We start from the raw sequence: 19,665 nt of genomic DNA, 5'->3' as shown, positions 1-19,665 counted from the left end.
TATGCCACAAAGCTAATGTTAGCAAATACAAGAAGACAGAGACACTATCTTGTGTTCTATCAGATCATAATGGATTGAAATTAGAAATAAATGAAAGAGTAAAAAACAAACTATTCTAATACCTGGAGATTAAACAATATGCTATTATAGATGAATGGATAACAGAAGATATTAGGAAGGAAATTAAAAAATTCTTAGAGGTAAATGAGAACAAAGAAACATCATATCAAAATCTCTGGGACACTATGAAAGCAGTACTTAGAGGAAAATTTATTTCATGGAGCGCATTTAATAAAGAAGTAAAACTCAACAAATAAACGACCTAACACAACAGCTCAAAGTCCTAGAAAAAGAAGAACAGACCAACACCAAAAGTAGTAGAAGACAGGAAATAGTTAAACTCAGAGCTGAAATCAACGAAATTGAAACAAAAGAAACAATACAAAAAATTGACAAAATAAATAGTTGGTCCTTCGAAAAAATAAACAAAATTGATAAACCTTTAGTCACACTAACAAAGAGAAGACGAGAGAAAACCCAAATCACTAAAATTCGGAATGAACAAGGAAATATCACAACAGACATGACTGAAATACAACACATAATTAGATGCTATTTTGAAAATCTATACTCCAACAAAATAGAAAATTTCGAAGACATCAACAGGTTTCTAGAGACATATGAATTGCCTAAACTGAACGAGGAGGACATACACAATTTAAATAGACCAATTTCAAGTAATGAAATAGAAGAAGTCATCAAAAGCCTACCAACAAAGAAAAGTCCAGACCGGTTCTCAGCCGAGTTCTACAAAACCTTTAAAGAAGAGTTCATTCCAATACTTCTCAAAGTATTCCATAAAATAGAAGAGCAGGGAACTCTCCCAAACTCATTCTATGAAGCCAATATTACCCTGATACCTAAACCAGACAGAGACACATCGAGGAAAGAAAATTTCAGACCAATATCCTTAATGAACATTGATGCAAAAATTCTCAACAAAATTTTAGCAAATCGCATACAAAAACATATTAAAAAGATAGTGCACCATGATCAAGTGGGTTTCATCCCAGGGATGCAAGGTTGGTTCAACATGAGGAAATCAATAAATGTAATTCACCATATCAATAGACTTAAAGTCAAGAATCACATGATTATTTCAATAGATGCAGAAAATGCATTTGATAAAACACAGCATCCCTTCATGCTCAAAACACTACAAAAAATCAGGATAATGGGAACATTCCTTAACATTGTAAAGGCCATCTATGCTAAGCCCATGGCTAATATCATTCTAAATGGTGAAAAACTGAAAGCATTCCCCTTAAAAACCAGAACAAGGCAGGAATGCCCCCTTTCACCACTTCTATCCAATATCGTCCTTGAAACTCTAGCCAGAGCAATTAGATAGACCAAAGAAATTAAAGGAATATGAATAGGAAAAGAAGAACTCAAACTATCCCTATTTGCTGATGATTTGATTATAAACTTAGAGGAACCAGGAAATTGCACCAGAAAACTTTTAGAACTCATAAGTGAATTCAGTAAAGTAGCAGGATATAAGATCAATGCTCATAAATCTAATGCATTTTTATACATAAGTGATGAATCTTTGGAAAGAAAAATTAGAAAAACTACCCCATTCACAATAGTTTCAAAAAAATAAAATACTTGGGAATCAATCTCACAAAAGAGGTGAAAGACCTCTACAATGAGAACTACACAAAACTAAAGAAAGAAATTAAAGAAAACCTTAGAAGATGGAAAGATCTCCCATGTTCTTGGATAGGAAGAATTAATATTGTCAAAATGGCCATACTACCAAAAGTTCTATACAGATTCAATGCAATTCCAATTAAAATCCCAATGACGTACCTTACAGAAATAGAGCAAGTAATCATGAAATGCATCTGGAGGAATAAGAAACCCTGAATAGCTAAAGCAATCCTTCGCAGGAAAAATGAAGCTGGGGGTATCACAAAACCAGAAGTTCAACTATACTAAAAAGCAACAGTAACAAAAACGGCATGGTATTGGCACCAAAATAGACAGGTAGATCAATGGTACAGAATAGAGGACATGGATACAAACCCAAATAAATACAATTTTCTCATACTAGACAAAGGGTCCAAAAATATGGAATGGAGAAAAGATAACCTCTTCAACAAATGGTGCTGGCAAAATTGGAAATCCATATGCAACGGAATGAAACTAAACCCATATCTCTCACCGTGTACAAAACTAAACTCAAAATGGATTAAGGACCTCAGAATCAGACCAGAGACCCTTCAGATTATAGAAGAAAAAGCAGGTCCAGATATTCAACATGTTAGCTTAGGACCAGACTTCCTCAACAGGACTCCCATAGCACAAGAAATAAAAGCAAGAATCAATAACTGGGATAGATTCAAACTAAAGAGCCTTCTCTCAGCAAAGGAAACTATCAGCAATGCGAAGAAAGAGCCTACAGAGTGGGAGAAAATCTTTGCCAATCAAACTTCAGATAGAGCACTAATCTCCAGAATCTATAAAGAACTCAAAAAACTCTACACCAAGAATGCAAATAATCCAATCAACAAATGGGCTAAGGAAATGAACAGATACTTCACAGAAGAAGATCTACAAGCAATCAACAAACATATGAAAAAATGTTCACCATCTTTAGTAATAAGAGAAATGCAAATCAAAACCACCCTAAGATTCCATCTCACCCCAATTAGAATGGCGATTATCAAGAATACAAGCAACAACAGGTGTTGGTGAGGATGTGGGGAGAAAGGTACACTCATACATTGCTGGTGGGGCTGCAAATTAGTGCAGCCAATCTGGAAAGCAGTGTGGAAATTCCTCAGAAAACTTGGAATGGAACCACCATTTGACCCAGCTATCCCACTCCTTGGCCTATACCCAAAGGACTTAAAATCAGCATACTACAGAGATACAGCCACATCAATGTTCATAGCTGCTCAGTTCACAATAGCCAGATTGTGGAACCAACCTAGATGTCCTTCAATTGATGAATGGATAAAGAAACTGTGGTATATATATACAATGGAATATTACTCAGCCATAAAGAATGATAAAATTATGGCATTTGCAGGCAAATGGATGAAATTGGAGAATATCATGCTAAGTGAGATAAGCCAATCTCAAAAAACCAAAGGACGAATGATCTCGCTGATAAGTGGATGATGACACATAATGGGGGGAGAGGGGTTAGTGTTAGGGTTAGAGTTAGGGTTAGGGAGGGGGGCAAGAATGGAGGAAGGACTGTATAGAGGGAAAAGAGGGATGGGAGGGGTGAGGGGAAGGGAAAAAATAACAGAATGAATCAAATAACATTACCCTATGTAAATTTATGATTACACAAATGGTATGCCTTTACGCCATGTACAAGCAGAGAAACAACGTGTATCCTATTTGTTTACAGTAAAAAAAAAAAAAAAAGAATATAAATTAAAGACTGCAAAACTTTATAAAGTCTGATAAATGTTTTTGGCTTGTTGGAATGCAATCTCTAGCCATAGACAATATGGAAAAGAAAAGGCATGGGTGGGTTCCAAAAAAACACCTTATACAAAACAAGCAGCAGGAGGATTTGGTCCACAGGTCATAGATTCCAAACCCTGACTTGAACTCTGCTTGAGGAGAGAAAATATAACAAAAACTAAAGTAAAATAAAAAAGTCAGAAAGGACATGCACCAAAAGAAAGTCCACATATAGAGACAAAGATGAGAAGAAATCAAAGGGCTATAAAAGGTAAGAATCTCTATGATCTTATTTTCTAAAGTAAAGGTAAGATAATTATAATGCAGGTGAAATTTCTTTAATAAAGTGGCATTATTATATAACAGGGCTCATCCATCAACAGATTCACAAGAAAAAAACTCATAAAGGATACACAATTTTAAAAAATTTTGTCAATTTGATTTATCAATGCCACACAGATCAGAATGTAGATTTTTTTAGACATATTTAAGATAATATATTTTCCTAGCTAAGCCTTAAAGTTTGTCTAGATATTTTGGAGTAAATTTTCGAATTATATAGATATTTCATATTCATTTTCAGCATTATCAAAGGTCCTTATTTCTGTATCTTTTAAGAATGTTTTCAGCTCACATAAAGTTCTTTTAAAGGCTATCTATCTCTATTGACTAGCAATTATAAAAAACTGACAAGAAAAAAAATTACTCACCTGTTCACTTACTGAATCTCCTGCGCCTTTTAAAGACTTCATCGAGACTGAAGTGTCAGCTACCCTGGAAGTCTTATTACCTTTAACATCAGCTTTTGGACTTATCAACTTGTGTCTTGATTTGGTATTTCCTTCTGTAGAAATTCCTAAAGATTTTCATTAAACGAGATTTTGAAATTACATTTTTTCATTCTCTTAAACCCTCCCCTCATAAACCTTTCCTTTAGTATTCTCTGCTTTATGGGAGCTGATGGGAAAAACTTACTTTATAAACTTTTTTAAAAGCTGCCTTTCTTTGAGGGGGTGTGGTACCAGGGATTGAACTCAGAGGCACTGGACCACTGAGCCACATCCCCAGCCCTATTTTGTATTTAATTTAGAGACAGGGTCTCATTGAGTTGCTTAGCACCTTGATTTTGCTGAGGCTGCCTTTGAACTCATGATCCTCCTGACTCAGACTCCCAAGCTGCTGGGATTACAGGCGTGTGCCATTAAAGCTCTCTTAATATTCAATGGATCATGAAAAGGTAATATTTTAGAGAAATACTTTAAGGAGTCACTGGAAACAGTTTTTAAAAGGTGCCATGAACAGTCATAAACCTTAAAACCAATAAATTACAACATGCCATAAATACCTTAACTTAGGAGAAATCAAAGATATTTTTCACCAATTTAAGATGCTTTCAATGATTCCATTTTACTACTTGTCTATTAACTACCATTAATAGTATCTTAAAGGGCTGGAGAGATAGCTCAGCTGGTAGAGTGCTTGCCTCGCAAGCACAAGGCCCTGAGTTCCATCCCCAATACCGCAAAAAAAAAAAAAAAGTATCTTAATATCCATATATCAAGAAGTTTTCATATTTTTCTTTGAAATATTAAATTTAGGCTATTTTTAACTTAAAAAATTTTTAAAGAATCTCTTACCCCTTAATATGTGAAATATTGTACAAGTTCATTAAAAGTTATCTCCCCAACCACTGCCCAAGATGAGTCAGTATTTTAAACCTCAGTAGGATCTGGTCGTATATTCAAAAATACTTGAATTTTTGAATTTGTTTTGAAGAAACAATTTTAGATTCTGATGGACTGTCCTGCATCCAATTATACCTGCAAAGTTGTCTTGATGTTTTATATTCTTCTAATACTTAAGAAGCAAAGGAGGCTTCCCAAATTTGAACACAGAAAGTCATACCTGGAACGTATACTACTGATTGTTCTTCATCAGAAACTATGAGGAAGACATAAAGGAAAATACTATAAAAGATTATATTAATATCCAAATGTTGCTCCTATATGTCTGCTATAATTCTTCATCTCTTCCGACTTGGGGAATTTATAACTTTTAAAAACAAAACTGAATTACTTTAATTCAAGTAATTGAATTAAATGTAGTGAAATAAGTATTGTTTAAAAATTCATCTTTATATAGTCACAACTATTTGTTTCATATAAATTCTGAAGGCTTTATTCCATGAACTTTAATCTTATTTCCAACTAGGATATCTTACAGTATACATTCTGCTATTAGGTTCCTTTCCTTTTGTGCTCCATTCAGTTTGCCCATTATTAAGAAACTGGCAAGTTATTTTAGACACAAAGAATATAAATAATTTCAAGACAGGCTGTAGCTTTGAAGAACACTGTATGGCAGGTCAACTGTGCAAACACAAAGGCAACATTTATTTTTCTGCAGTACATTCACAAAATGTCCCATGAAGCACTACTATTGCAACTGTAAGAAGTTTAAGACCAAAATAAATAAATAAATAAATAAATAAATAAATAAATAAATAAAACAATTATTTTGAATTTCAAAAGAAGAAATTTAGAAAGGCTAACATCATAATGTTGCTATAGAAAGAGAAACAACATCAGAAAGCTTTGTTTTTCTAGAAAAAAAAAAGTCATATTCAGAACCATATCCAGATAGGTCCATGCTTTGGTAACCTTCTGTTCCACTTCTGTAAAAGAAACCTACAAACAATTTTCTTTTCAAATAATCTAAAAAATTCCAAAGTTTTCTGTTCTTTTGTAGAATGTTTTTAAAGATTTCTGAACAAAAGCAATTATTAACTATAGCCTTCTGGAAAAGGCTAAGGTAGATACAATAACATTTTAAAAAACATTTTCAGTTCACTATCAACCCTAGTAATGGGGTCTTTCCAGAAAATACTGACTGGAAATGCCTGGAATCCTATAAAAATACTAGGAATATACAGATGGCGTTTACTGTTTGCTGGTTGCATCCTCATAGCTCTCTGCAGCAGCTCATGTATATCACAGGTTTCAGATTTGGGCTGATAATGAGTGCCTCTAAATTTTCAATTCCCTCCAACATCAGGGATGGAGCTTAAATTTTAAGAGACACAGAAGGCAAATAAACCAAAAAATTAGAACCTCCACTCCAAAGAAACTGACAATAACTAGTATGGGAGCAAAAAGAACATTTCTAAATTTACTAATACCCAATCTAAAAATAGCCATTTTATAATGAAATTGTACAGGCTCCTCAATAATAAACACTGATTCATTTTTTTATATCCCTTAGGACAAGCATAGGGCCTTGTAAACACAGTAGGTACTCAATACATGTTTATTTGCTATTTGAATTGTACTTGGAAAAGAGATCTTGGGGAAAATTCAAAACAATGATGCAAGATCTGCTCCAAATGGCTGTACTTTTAATTAGATGGTACAGTAATGAAGAATTTTTAGAGTTTTCTCCAAAGATGACCTATGGAAAAACTAACATAACTGAGTCCTGGAAAACATATAACATTTCCCTACACCACTCATGAAGGAGCCTTCTCACAATTGGAAGAGATCAGCCCCTGGATCCCACTGAGTTCCACCTTGATTTGGAAACTCAGTATTTCTTACTTTCTTTTCTCTACTATAACTTGACACGTCTCCCCATCCTTAGTCTCAGCTAATAACTTTGCCTCCTATTTCTTAAAAACAAAACAAACTTCCCCAGGCTTCCACCAGCATATCTACTGACCTTTCCTGTATCTATGCCCATAGACTCTGCTTTCCCTTTTGCTACAGATGTTCTTGCTCCTATGTAAAACCAACATAGCCCTTACACAAAAAAAAAAAAAGATTTTTTTACCCAAGAATATTTCTCCTGATAGTCTCCCTTTCTTTCTCCTGAATCAATTATTTTTCCTATTAAACTTTCTTCATTAGCATCCAAACATGTAAATAATTTTTCCAGAAAAAAACTCTTGATTTACATTCCTTCTCCATCTATTGCACCAACTTTGCTCCCGTTCCCAGCAAAACTTCTCAAGAGACATTCACTGTCTCCAATTCCTCTCCTCCCAATCTTGAACCTACCTCAATCAAGCTTTTGACTCTATCAACCTAATACAACTATTTTTGACAGTTATAATGTTCTATATTGTTAAAAATTCTCTAATCAATTCTCTGTTAATAGTATTTGGCATAGAAGACCACTGCCCTTAAAGCAGCTTTTTGTTTCGCTTCAAAGACATGTCTTCTCATAATTTTTCTACTATTTTTCTAACAATTCCTGCTCAGTCTCCTTAGACGCCTATCCTATAAACCTTGGAGTAACCCAGGGCCCAGTCCTTTCCTCTATCTACTTTTTCTCTCAGTGACCTCATTCAGTTCTCAGGTCTTTACATACCATAAATACATTGACTTCTACCAAATTAATTTTTAGCAGGAGACTACCCCCTAAACCTGACATTGCTACTTATATTATAAAAAATATCTAAAATTCAAATATCCAAAACTGAAGTCCTAATCCTCATCTCAAAAGCTACTATTCCCAAAACTTTCCCCACCTCAAGTACATGGCAATTCCATCCTTCTAGCTTCCCTGGACAAAAACAAGGAGTTACTCAATTCCTGTTTCTCTCATACCTCACATTTAGAAAATTCTCTTGGTGCTTCAAACTACACTCTATCCCCTATCACTTCTCACCAATACTATCACTGTGATCTTAGCCACCTTTTCCTCTCCCCAGGTTTATTACAATTACTTCTTAACTGCTCTCCCTTATTTCTATACATAACTCCTCAACTGCCATTGTTTTACTTAATGGTGGGAAAGAACATTTTTAAACGTATGTCATTCCTCATTCAGATTAAACGTCAAAGTATTTACAAGGAATATGCTCAATGTCTGATCTCTCACCCTATCACCTCTCTAGCCTCATTTGGGACTAAATTCCCCTCACTTATTCCTGGATTCCTTACATCTGTCAATGAGCTACGCAAGTTCCCACCTCAAGAGTTTTTGCATTGATTTCTTCTATCCAGATAGCTCTTTCCCAATATCTTGATGGTTCCCTACCTTATTATCTTTAGAATTCTGGTCATATGTCACCTTCTGACTTCTGACTGAGGCTTTAACTTCCTAAACCATGTAGGTATTTAAAATTGCAAAACTCTCTCTACCTGTAGCCCATCTACCTCCCCCTACCTGCCCCTTCCTGCTTTATTTCTCTCTAAAGTACCTATAATTATCAGACATAAAATATTTTATTTATTCATGGTCTTATCTCACTCAAATATAAGCACCAAGAGGGTGAAGATTTTCTTCTTTTTTGCCTTATTGCTCAGTGTTATATCCCCACACATAAATGAATGTCTCTGGTACACAGTAAGGCATCTGTGAAAGAACGACACTGATATTTAATTTTATAAGGCACGACACAACAACTTGCAGGGTTCTTTCTCTATCTCATTCAAAATATGTAAACCTATTATTTCTGCCCATAGCCATGCCAAATTTCTTTTTAAATACAAAAAAAAACTCTTAAGTAAACTGACTTCAATGAAGTTTTTAAAAATATTTGAAAATGCTTTCATCCAAATTATGCTTTCTAATAATATGTAATCTTATCTTCATCTCTTTATCTTATTGTACAGAATTTCCTAACAAATGTATATTTTATGGAGAAGTCAAAGAGGCATAATATATACCAAATGCATATTAGACCTACCATTGGGATCCCCATGCCACCTTATTTCTACTTTCATTACTTTAGAAATGCCTCAATAAGACAAGAATAGCAAGCTTGTAAAGCATTTTTAGTGCTGGTACCAAACTACTTAAATGCCCAGAATTAAAATAGTAATTAGAATCCATGGGCGGAAGGGTTAGATTGGAAGAAGCATCTCTATTCTAGATCTCCAGTGTAGGAAATAAGTTTAGTGCTGCTCACTCTAACCCTCTTAGTTTTAATCACCAGCAACAAATCTATATGTAATTATTATTGACCACAGAGACCTGAACTTGTATATTATCTTTACATCCACATAAAGTCTTGCCTATTTTTATTTAAGAACTCAATAGCACAGATTATAGCTACTGAAATGTTTTTGACCAGGTCCCTTGCAGTTCATATTTGTTAATATCAAGTCATTAAATATAGTTAATGATAATCCACTTAAGTGCATTTAGGTAATCAAAGTTAGATACTGCAAAAACACTAACTACTTCTAACATTACCAGAAACTATTATGAAGGAAGAAAGCAATTTACTACTGAAGAAACATTCTACTGGAAGATTTAATTCATAAAATGTCAATGTGGCATACTCATTACTTACACATACTAAGACATGAGGCTTTAGTATGACATACTTTATGCAAAACACCACTGCTGAATCACACTGTGTGGGAGATACATAATTCACAGCAGCAGTTTAAAAAAGTGGTAATGATCTGTCCTCATAATGGAAACTTTTAGAATCGACAAATCTCTCAGTCATTGAAAATCTAATCCTTCAATAGTGTGAGAAGAATTCAAGATCATAAGTGCATACTATTTGACCTTTTTGTATTGAAAATTCTACTACAAAGGCTCTGGGTTGGTCTGGGAAATCAGCAATGTAACTGAAAAGAAATCAAGACTCAATCCATAGGATGAAACAAAATGATTCATAGCTATCATCATGCTTCTCAGCAAATTCACAATAACAAAATCACATTTGTCATTGCTTTTATGCCCCATCATGATTTAAAATGAAAATATCTGAGGCTGGATGTTAACTGGTCATCATATGGATTAGGCTGGGGAAACAGGTGATGCTAGTAACCTTACAATTCTTTTCCAATATCTGAATTTCCACAGGATAGCATCCTATTTTTCCCATACAATTTCAATTTCAGTTCCTCACTATCACTGGGTAGACAAGTATTTTATATTAAATTTTCAAAGTAAGAATGTAAAACACAGGGAGTATTTGTGAATTCTATATGAAATAGAGTGATTTGACTACATGAATGAGAACAGAGCTGCTAAATCCAAGAGCAAACTCTCCAAACACTTGTTAATTAACTTAGTCCCACTTGTTAATTAACTTAGTCCCACTGCAATCATCATTCCACCCCAACCACTTATTCTAAATCAGAACAATACCACTGGTTGTTATAAGGAATCTCCTCTCTCTCAAAATCCTTTCAATGCAGAGGCAGTGTTTCATAAGGAAAGGTTTATTCCAATTTCCGGACTTCTTAATTCAGCCCAGTTGTCCCCCATACACATATTTTCTTCTCATCCCCACTGATGGTTGAAGGAAAAAATATTTAATTTGTACCCTGCACTAGTGTGCTTTCATCCACAGCCTATGTACATGATTTCATTTGATTCTCACCAACCTATCAGAGACAAGTGGTAATTTTGTTTAGTAAATTCACAACACTAAATATCCAAGGAGAAAAGAATGTAAATATATCCCTCTCCACATATGAAACTCTAATCCTAGTAACTCAATAAGAACTGGTAATATAATTTTGTAAATTTCACTGGGAGCTAAGTAGAATGTCTAAAGAGTGATTCTGCCAAAGGTAACAGCAATATCTCAATGCCAATCCTAGGAAACAGACAAAAAGACTCTGCAGGTATCCAATAACACTGATTGCATTTCTTCTTCCTAGTAAAGCCCCTCTAAGGAACTAAAAGTAAATTACCAGGAGGAAAGCTCAGGTTACAACAGTCTACTTAACCCAGGGGAAAAAAGGTACTGGCAAGGAAACACCACAGATATTGAATTGGGACTACTACCACGGAGGTAGAAGGCTCCACAGTTTCTACATCCCCAAACAATTCCAAAAGTTGAAGCCCTGCCAGTGGGACCCACGATCGACATGTAAATCACCCTTTTAATTGCCAAGATTCACATCTTATTTTGTAACCTGCACCACGAGAACACATCGCTATGAAACCAAGCCCTACACGTCTCTAAAACCTCAGTTCGAAAATGTGTCACTACTGAAAGGCCTTTGAAATCCGACAGAGTCTTGATTTGAGACTATCAGCATAGACGATGGACAATTCTAAATCAAGACAAAAAGCTCCCGACCCCGCCAGCAACTATCCCTGTCCAGCCCACATCCACTCTTCCTCAACCACAAGTCTACTCCGCACACTCCGTCCGCCTGGGGTCACCCTAGGAGGGTCGGTGGACCGAGCCTCCCGGTCCCAGGCTGGGCCAAGACTAGGCCATCTTTCAGAGCTCACCACCAAGGAGGGCAGGGAAACATCAGTGCAGTGTCCCCACACCTGGAATTCCAGTCTGGTGACACCTAAGACCCCGGCGAGAGGGAAGTCCGGCACCTAGACTGAGGCCGGACAGCACGTCCCTGACTCCGGGTTAGATCGCGCTTCCTTGGCCATCCAGAGTCCCACGCGACCGCTCGACCCTCGGCCGGGGGAGGGCGCCGGCGCCCCCTGCCAGCCGGGCAAAGGATACAGTCCCGGCTCCAGAACGCTGCGGCGCCCGAGCGGGAGGGGCCCGCCACGTCCGCCATCTTGAAACAACCGCCACTAGGGGCGTCGCGCCGAGACCGCCACGCCCCGGCCCCCAGGCTCAGTCCCCATTGGCCGCAAGGCGCAGAGGCCCGCCCCCGCTTGCGCGGCCGCCAGCGGCGGGGCAAGAAGGTCAGGGCGGAGGGGAGGTGGGATCCGAGCGGTGCGGAGTGGAGCGCAGCGCCGGGCAGCGGGAACGAGCTCCCGGAGGAACTACTGCGGCCAGACCAGTCCGGGCCGCCCATCTCCCCTCCGCCGCGCTCTCAGGAGCCGAGAACTACAGCTCCCGGCATGCCGTGAACTGCACGGCCGAGGCGCCGAGGCGGGGTCCGGCCCTCCTCCGGCCCGCCCCGCTCGCCGCACCGGCCGCAGGCGCTGTCTCCGCCGCGCGCGTAGCTGTAGCCGGGACTCGAGCCATGGAGGAGGCGTCGCCCTCGCTGCTGGGCTGCAGCAAGCCGCACCTGGAGAAGTTGACCCTGGGCATCACCCGCATCCTAGGTGAGGGGACAGAGAGCCAGGGGATAGGCGAGCCTGGGGTGAGGGGGCGTGGAGATGAAAAGAGGGTGGAGAGGTGATGTGTGGGGTGGACCTCTCGACGCTAGACCCTGCATACGAGCAGGCATCGCTGCTAGGACTTCCGTGGTTGAGGAAGAAAGACGGGGAGCCGGGTGCGTGACCAGGCCAGGGAAGGGTTTGCAGGGAGTGTTCCGAGACAGCTGGGAAGCAGGAATCCCCCCATCCCCCGCGTGCTCCAGGACCTGGAAGACCTGCCAAGACGTGCATAGGGAAGACAGCAAGCACCGGGCATTTGGGGGACAGGGTCTCCCAAGAGGCATTCTTAGTCAAGGCGGTATCCATAAAACCCAAGGCTTTTCTCTGGTCCCAGGGTGAGCTGGGGAAATGATGCAGCCAACCTCCCTAAGCATCGACCACCAAGCACCTTCGTGTGCAGCTCCTGAAGTGGTTGAAAGGAGTCAAAGCTTGTGCCTCCGGATGGGTTACAGTTTTTCTTTAATTCAACTTTTGTTTAGTAACTACCACTGATGAGCTGGGGGTATAGCTCAGTGGTAGCACCTAGCAAGCGCAAAGCCTGGCTTCAGTCCCCAGTAGCACACACACAATAGGAACCACCACTGTTAGATGCTGGGTTACAAAGATGAAAAAGTAAACATGCTAGTTCCCTAGTAGCACTGTCACCGCTCAGAGTAGCACAGAGAAGGTGAATGGCTTTTTGGGGGAAAGTTAAAGAACATGTCCCAAAGATGATGCTAGATTTTCATAGATAAGTAAAAGCCACAATACCAAGGAGGAGAAAGACCGTCTTAGGCAGGCTGAAAAGCATGCCTCAGTGCCTGCCCATCACAATTACAATACACTTGAAATTTCTCTACTGTGTCCCACAAGTCCCTGTATGATCTGCTCTCATCTGTTGGTTTTCACTGCTTTGGCCACCGGTGACCATATCAAGGCTATGACCTTAAACACACCAAACTTACTCCTGCTTTAAGCCCTTTGCAATTTGCTTGGGCTTCCAGCTGGATTTTTCTCTAAATGTCTCCCTCACAGCGTTCAGATTTCTGATCAAATTATTATGCCAGAGAAGCCATCCCTGAATGTAGTTCTGGTAACATCCTTCCTTCCTGCTCTTTCCTTAACTTACTAAAAAAAAAAAAAAAAAAAAAATTGGCAGCACTTATCGCCAATGATATAATGCTCTTTGAAAAAACATTGTCTCTTTTTTTATAATAGAAGTCCAAGAGCAGGTGTGATTTATCTTCGGAATGTGTGGTTTTAAGATATGAAAATCAATTAATTTGTTAAAAGAATAATTAATTTGTTAATAGAATAAAAGAACCAACAACCTTCTCAATAGATACAGAAAAAGCACATGATAAAATCCAACACCCTTTCTTGATTTAATAAAAAAAAAAACTTAAATTGAAAATAGAATGGAATAGAGATAGAACTTCCTCATGCTGATAAAGAGCATCTGTAGAAAGTCCACAGCTAACATCCTGGTGAAAGCCTGACAGCCAGCTTTCCCCCTTCAAATCAGGAACAATGACAAAAAGGTCAGAGGTTCACCAAGATTCCCTGGGAGGATTACAAGGCATAGAAGATAGTCGTACTCAATGTTATGATTTATTACAGAAAAGAAATATAAAGCAAAATAAGCAAAGGGAAAGATACATGTGTGGAAGTCAAGGAAACCAGGTGTAAGCTGTCATGAGTCCTCTCAGTGAAACCACATGGTACTTAATTTCTCCAGCAACATGTTGTCATAGTGTATCTGAAATGTGTATCAGGGATGCTTACCTGCGCCTAGGAGTTCAGACCGTTTATTTAAAATCAGTCACCTAGGTACCTTTTTTCTACCAAGTGCCAAAATTCCAGACTCCCTAAGGAAAAGCATATTGTTTGCAATAACACTTTAGGTATGGCAAGTCACTCTTATCAGAGAATGATGAGAACCTTCCTGAGATCCAGTTCCCAGACGCCAAAAAGGGCCAGTTTTACAAGAATTTCAGTCTCAGGCCTATTGCATTTGGTCTTTTCTGCATAAGAATTCTATTCTTACCACTTCTGTACACATTGTATTAGAGATTTTAGTGAGCATAGGTAGGCAGGAAAATGAAATAAAGAAGTCAAATGAAGATTTCTCCACTTACAGATGATGTACTCTTGTATATAGAAAACCCTAAAGAATTCATAAAAGTGAGGGGGACCCTGTTGGGTTTACATTTTGTCACTTGACCAAAATACCTGATAAAAACAACTTCAAAGAGGAAAAGTTTATTTTGGGCTCACAGTTTCTGAGGTTCAGTTTATGATCAGCTGACTCCATTGCTCTAGGCCCGAGGTGAAGTAAAAACATCCTGGCAGAAGGGTGTGGCAGAGTAAAGCTGCTCAACTCATGGCAGCCAGGAAACAGAGATGCAGGAAGGGGCCAGAGACTGATAAAATCCCCAAGGGCCCATCCCCAGTGACCTACATTCTCAGTCTTTGACCCCCTGCCTGCCAATAGTCCATTCAGATTATTCATCGAATGGATTAATCCACTAATGAGTTTATAGCCCTCATGATCCAATCATTGCTTAAAAGCCCCACCTCTGAACCTTGCTAGGGAAGAAGCTGGGTATTAGGTTAGTATTCGCAAATCTTCTCATGTTTTTGTCTGGCTTTGTGGCCATACTTTTAAATCATGTAAATGACAGCTTCCTCTTACTTGTGCATATTCACCTGCCTTGGCAAGTCTTTTCCAAGCCCACAAACCGAAACTCTTTGTATCTGTCAAGGTTCTTAGTTTCAGGCCATAGAACACACTCTGGCTAGATTAGAAACAATTTGCACTTTAGCTAGTTAAGACAGAAAGGGATCAGTTAAGGGGCAGTAGCCTACAAAATCATTGAGAGAGCTGAGGGAAGCAGTCTCTATAATGAGAACCTTACTGCAAACAAAAAAAATAGGTGTTAAGTAGGAAGTATCTGCAGTATCTGCAGTATTACAGTATCTGTAATAAAGAAGCTGGGTGATTGAAAGTTATGTTGCTGTTGATGCCATTGTTGCAATGCCCAACCCATGAGATCAAAATACCTCTGAAATTATGCTTGTAAGAAGGTCTCCTCTCTGCATTTTCCCTCACCTGCTCATCCCTTTTCCAAATTTATGGGTGCAGTTTTCCATAGAAGAATTTTGTTTGCCTGAGGGATCCTAAATGTACAGGAATCTAGGAAATGAAGTTTTTAGCTATCCAGTCCCTAAAATACAGGTATGCACACTAGGAAGAAGCAGAAATAGGTATTCATCAAAACCAGTCTGCAGTAACTTCCACATCATCCTTCAAGGACCAGATGAACTGTGCATTATTTCTGACATCTGTCACTTGTTCAGTCTTTATCAACCTCCCTCTGCGTTCAACTCCTGTGGCCCTCGGGGTCATTATCACCCATTTTAACACATAATTATATAATCTTGAAGTTTTCACTTTCATTACATATATGTCTTATTTAATTAGTAGTAACTTTCTTTAGATGGTAGTAGATGGTGTCTACTACTTAAATTCTTTATAGCTGGTAGTAAATTCACCAAGCTGAGGATATAATAGGTCCTTGTTAAATAATCCAGAGATTGTGGATTTGGATTATTTTCTACTGGAAAGTATGTTACAGTGTGATGTGGTGTTGCAGGGTGACAAACCACTCCAAAAATAGTGACTTGAAACAAATTGCTAACTGTCCTAGTTCTTGGATTTAGCTAGGATACTTCTCATTTGGGGTCTCTGAAATGTTTGCAATCCCATAGCAGCTGGGATTGAAATTTTCTGATGACCTTTGCACTTACATGTCTGGCCTCCTCAGTGTTCCTCAATAGGACCTATCTCTCCAAAGAGTAGATTGAATTTATTATATGATGGCTTAGGACTCAAAGGAAAAGGGAAACTGCCAGTTCCCTTGAAGTTTAGGTCCAAAGCTGACACAGCATGTCTTCACTGTATTGTTCAAAGCAGTTACATGTCAGCTCCAAATTCAAGAAGGTGGAGAGTCAGACTTCACCTCACAAGGAAGAAAGGAAGGAAAGAATTGATAGCACCCAACCTTGGAATAAACTACCACAAAGTTTAAAAAGTGAATAATTATATATGTCCTCTTGCATCCTTAGACACCAGACTGCCCTGAGAATATAATCAAAGGTTATCACTATGCAACCACCCAGGTTGTTGGAAAACAGTGTATTCTATCCTACTGCCCATGAAGTGTTAGGTTACTAAGACTGATAAAAGCTAGACTCTGCAGTTGCATAGGATAATTTCTGTACAGCTATGCCAAGGGACATGCAGCAACTTTTGCACATAAACTAGACTTATACTTGGAAGAGACCAGGCTATGTGGCTTTAACTCTCAGCCTCAATATCCTTATCTAAGATGTGAATAATAACATTTATTATTCATTATCTTGGCTTTGATAGAACAGTGCTCAACGGGACCACCCTTGAAGGGATAGACAGCATCTTCCATCCCCACCAGGTAGGCACATAGCAAAGACTCATCCATGCCTAATGGCTTCAAGTTCAATCTTTTCCCTCTGTAACACCTGTTTCCAATATCTTAGAATATTGAACGGGGGCAGGAAAAAAATGTGTAGCTCTATGTATAATACTTTTTCATTTTACCATAGTATTCTTACTCCTGTTTTCCCTACCAAGGGAAATAGTAGTATTCTATCTTACTGAAGGCAAAGAGAAGTGAGGAGTCATCTCAGGTCATACAATCACTGAATGAATAGAGAAAGACTAGAATAGGCAGAGTCCAGAGTTTTTAGTTGGGCTATTACTGCATCCCAAAATTTATATACATTTTATTTATTTTTAGATAGACATGACCAGTAGAGTGTATTTTGACATATTATACCTTCATGAAGTATAACTTATTCTAATTAGGATCCCATTCTTGTGGTTGTAAATGATGTGGAGTTTCTTTGTTGTATATTCATATATAAAACATAGGAAAGTTATGTCCAATTCATTTACTCTCTTTCCTATTCCCATCCTCCTGTCCTTCATTCCTCTTTTGTCTAGTGAACTGAACTTCTGTTCTCCCCTTCCCTCTTGTTGTGTTAGCATCTGCATATCAGAGAAGACATTCAGCCTTCAGTTTTTGGGATTGGCTTATTTCAGTTAGCATGATAGTCTCTAGATCCATCCATTTACCAGCAAAAGTCATAAAATCTTTTTTTATGGAGGAGTAATATTCCATTGTGTACATATACCACATTTTCTTTATCCATTCATCTGTTGAAGGGCACTTGTTTTGTTCCATAGCTTAGCTATTGTGACTTGAGCTGCTGTAAACATCGATGTGGCTGCATCACTGTTGCTGATTTTAAGACCTTTGGATATATATGGAGGAGTGGGATAACTGGGTCAAATGGTGGTTCCATTCCAAGTTTTCTGAGGAATGACTGTACTGCTTTCCAGAGTGTTTGTACCAATTTATAGCCCTACCAGCAGCATATACCTTTTCCCCCATATCCTTGGAGGAAAACTTTTATCATGCATAGAAAGGGTATAATCATGGAATCAATGAACTACATAAAACTGAATTAGAAGTGTGCCATTTTCCTAAAAATTTTTAAAAGTCATTTCATTAAGTTCTTGTATACAGTATTTCTAGAGCCTCATAGTGAATAACTAGGATTCATTTTAAATAGTATAAAATTGGGACTGGCACTGTAGCTTGCCTAGCATGTGCAAGGCACTGGGTTCAATCATCTGCACTGCATATGAATAAATTAAAAAATGAAGGTCCATCAATAACTAGAAAAAATATTTTAAAAAATAGAATAAAATAAAGTACAAACATGTAGCACTGAACCTGTGTGAGATGGAATGGAGTATTAGGATAATCAGAGAGCTGTGAGCTATAGTAATCCTTAGTAATGGTTTTATGGAGGAGGTGGAACTTGAGTGTGGCTTTAAAATATGAGTAGGATTTGGGTATGAAGAGAAACAGGAACACATTTGGGTATGTGCATCAGGAAAAGGGGATAGTGTATTTAGATAGGAGTACAGGTTTCGTTTGGGAGTGTTGGAGGAATAAAGGCAATGAGTGAACTCACTGACACTGCTGAAACAGAGGATTTAGACCAGGGAAGAAGATAAAAATCAAACATAATAAGGCTACTATCTTCTAGACCAGAGGGAGAACTGAGCAAAGTTGTATGAGAAACAAGCCTAGGTATGGGCAGGTCTTCTGATAGTATGCTAAGGATGGGTCAAAGTAGGAATAGATTTTTGTAGCAGTAGTTTCATCAAGGCTTACAGTGACCATGATATAAAACAGAGTGGTACAGCATCACACAGAAAAAGTGGATCATTTGCTAGGGCTGCTGTAAAAACTGTCACACTGGCATATAACAACAAAGTCATTCTCTCACCGTTCTGGGGGCCTAGAGTCTAAATTAAGGTGTCAGCAGCAGCCATGCTCATTTTGAGACCTGCAGGGGGTGTATCCTGCCTTTACCCCTTCATGATCGTTTGGTCCAGTCTTCCATCTTCACGTGGTCATATTTCATCTTCACATGGTATTCTTCCTATCAGGACACCAATCATATTGGGCTGGGGATCTGAGGTACTATTCTGTATTCCTGACTCCAGCATAGCAATACTGATTACATCTACAGTAAACCTATTTCCAAATAAGGTCATATTCTGACCTTATTTCAACATATCTTTTAGGGGAGAATTTAACCATAAAACTGTTTTCTTGGTTTTTTGGGTTTTTTTGTTTGTTTGTTTGTTTTTGTTTTTGGTGTCAGTGATTGAACCTAGGGACATTTAACCACTGAACCACATCCTCAGCTTTTTTATTTTGAGACAGGGTCTCACTCAGTTGCTTAGGGCCTTGCTAAGTGCTGGGACTGACCTTGAACTTGTAATACTCTGCCTCATCTTCCTGAGTCACTGGGATTACAGGCATGAGCCACCATGCCCAGCATAAACCATAAAAGCTTTTATGACAGATATTTATGTCTTAGACTAAGGATTTCAAACTTAAGACTGGGTGACCATAGAATAAGTAGAGAATATGGGAGGAGATATTAAAATGTTTTATTCCCAGGTGACTTCTCTTCTATCAGAGTAGTAAAGCACAGCTCTGCTGAGAGGAGAGCAGATTATTT

General features: G+C 38.4%; 2 protein-coding genes across 8 annotated transcripts in view; one reads left to right on the top strand and one right to left on the bottom strand.

Annotated features, from left to right (window-relative positions):
• The window catches only part of Kiaa1328 (KIAA1328 ortholog), a 286,260-nt gene extending 274,130 nt beyond the window's left edge, over nucleotides 1-12,130 (bottom strand). The window contains exons 1-3 of one of the 5 annotated variants that reach the window (XM_047526442.1): nucleotides 11,933-12,130; nucleotides 5,395-5,430; nucleotides 4,200-4,345 (exon numbers count right to left, since the gene is read on the bottom strand). In XM_047526442.1, coding sequence (XP_047382398.1) covers nucleotides 4,200-4,345; nucleotides 5,395-5,430; nucleotides 11,933-11,990 — 240 coding nt within the window. In that variant the 5' untranslated portion in view covers nucleotides 11,991-12,130. Of the gene's footprint in view, nucleotides 1-4,199; nucleotides 4,346-5,309; nucleotides 5,431-11,700; nucleotides 11,905-11,932 lie in introns of those variants that run through there. The other 4 variants (XM_047526441.1, XM_047526445.1, XM_047526444.1 and 1 more) reach the window with 4 other exon arrangements.
• Nucleotides 12,101-19,665, top strand: part of Tpgs2 (tubulin polyglutamylase complex subunit 2) — a 44,191-nt gene continuing 36,626 nt past the window's right edge. Inside the window, exon 1 of one of the 3 annotated variants that reach the window (XM_047526447.1) lies at nucleotides 12,101-12,486. In XM_047526447.1, the coding sequence (XP_047382403.1) occupies nucleotides 12,405-12,486 (82 nt within the window). In that variant the 5' untranslated portion in view covers nucleotides 12,101-12,404. The remainder of the gene's footprint in view (nucleotides 12,487-19,665) is intronic. The other 2 variants (XM_047526448.1, XM_047526446.1) reach the window with 2 other exon arrangements.

The sequence above is a fragment of the Sciurus carolinensis genome, chromosome 15 (assembly GCF_902686445.1).
Source record: "Sciurus carolinensis chromosome 15, mSciCar1.2, whole genome shotgun sequence".
NCBI lineage: Eukaryota > Metazoa > Chordata > Mammalia > Rodentia > Sciuridae > Sciurus > Sciurus carolinensis.
This window is presented reverse-complemented; position numbering and strand designations above follow the sequence as displayed.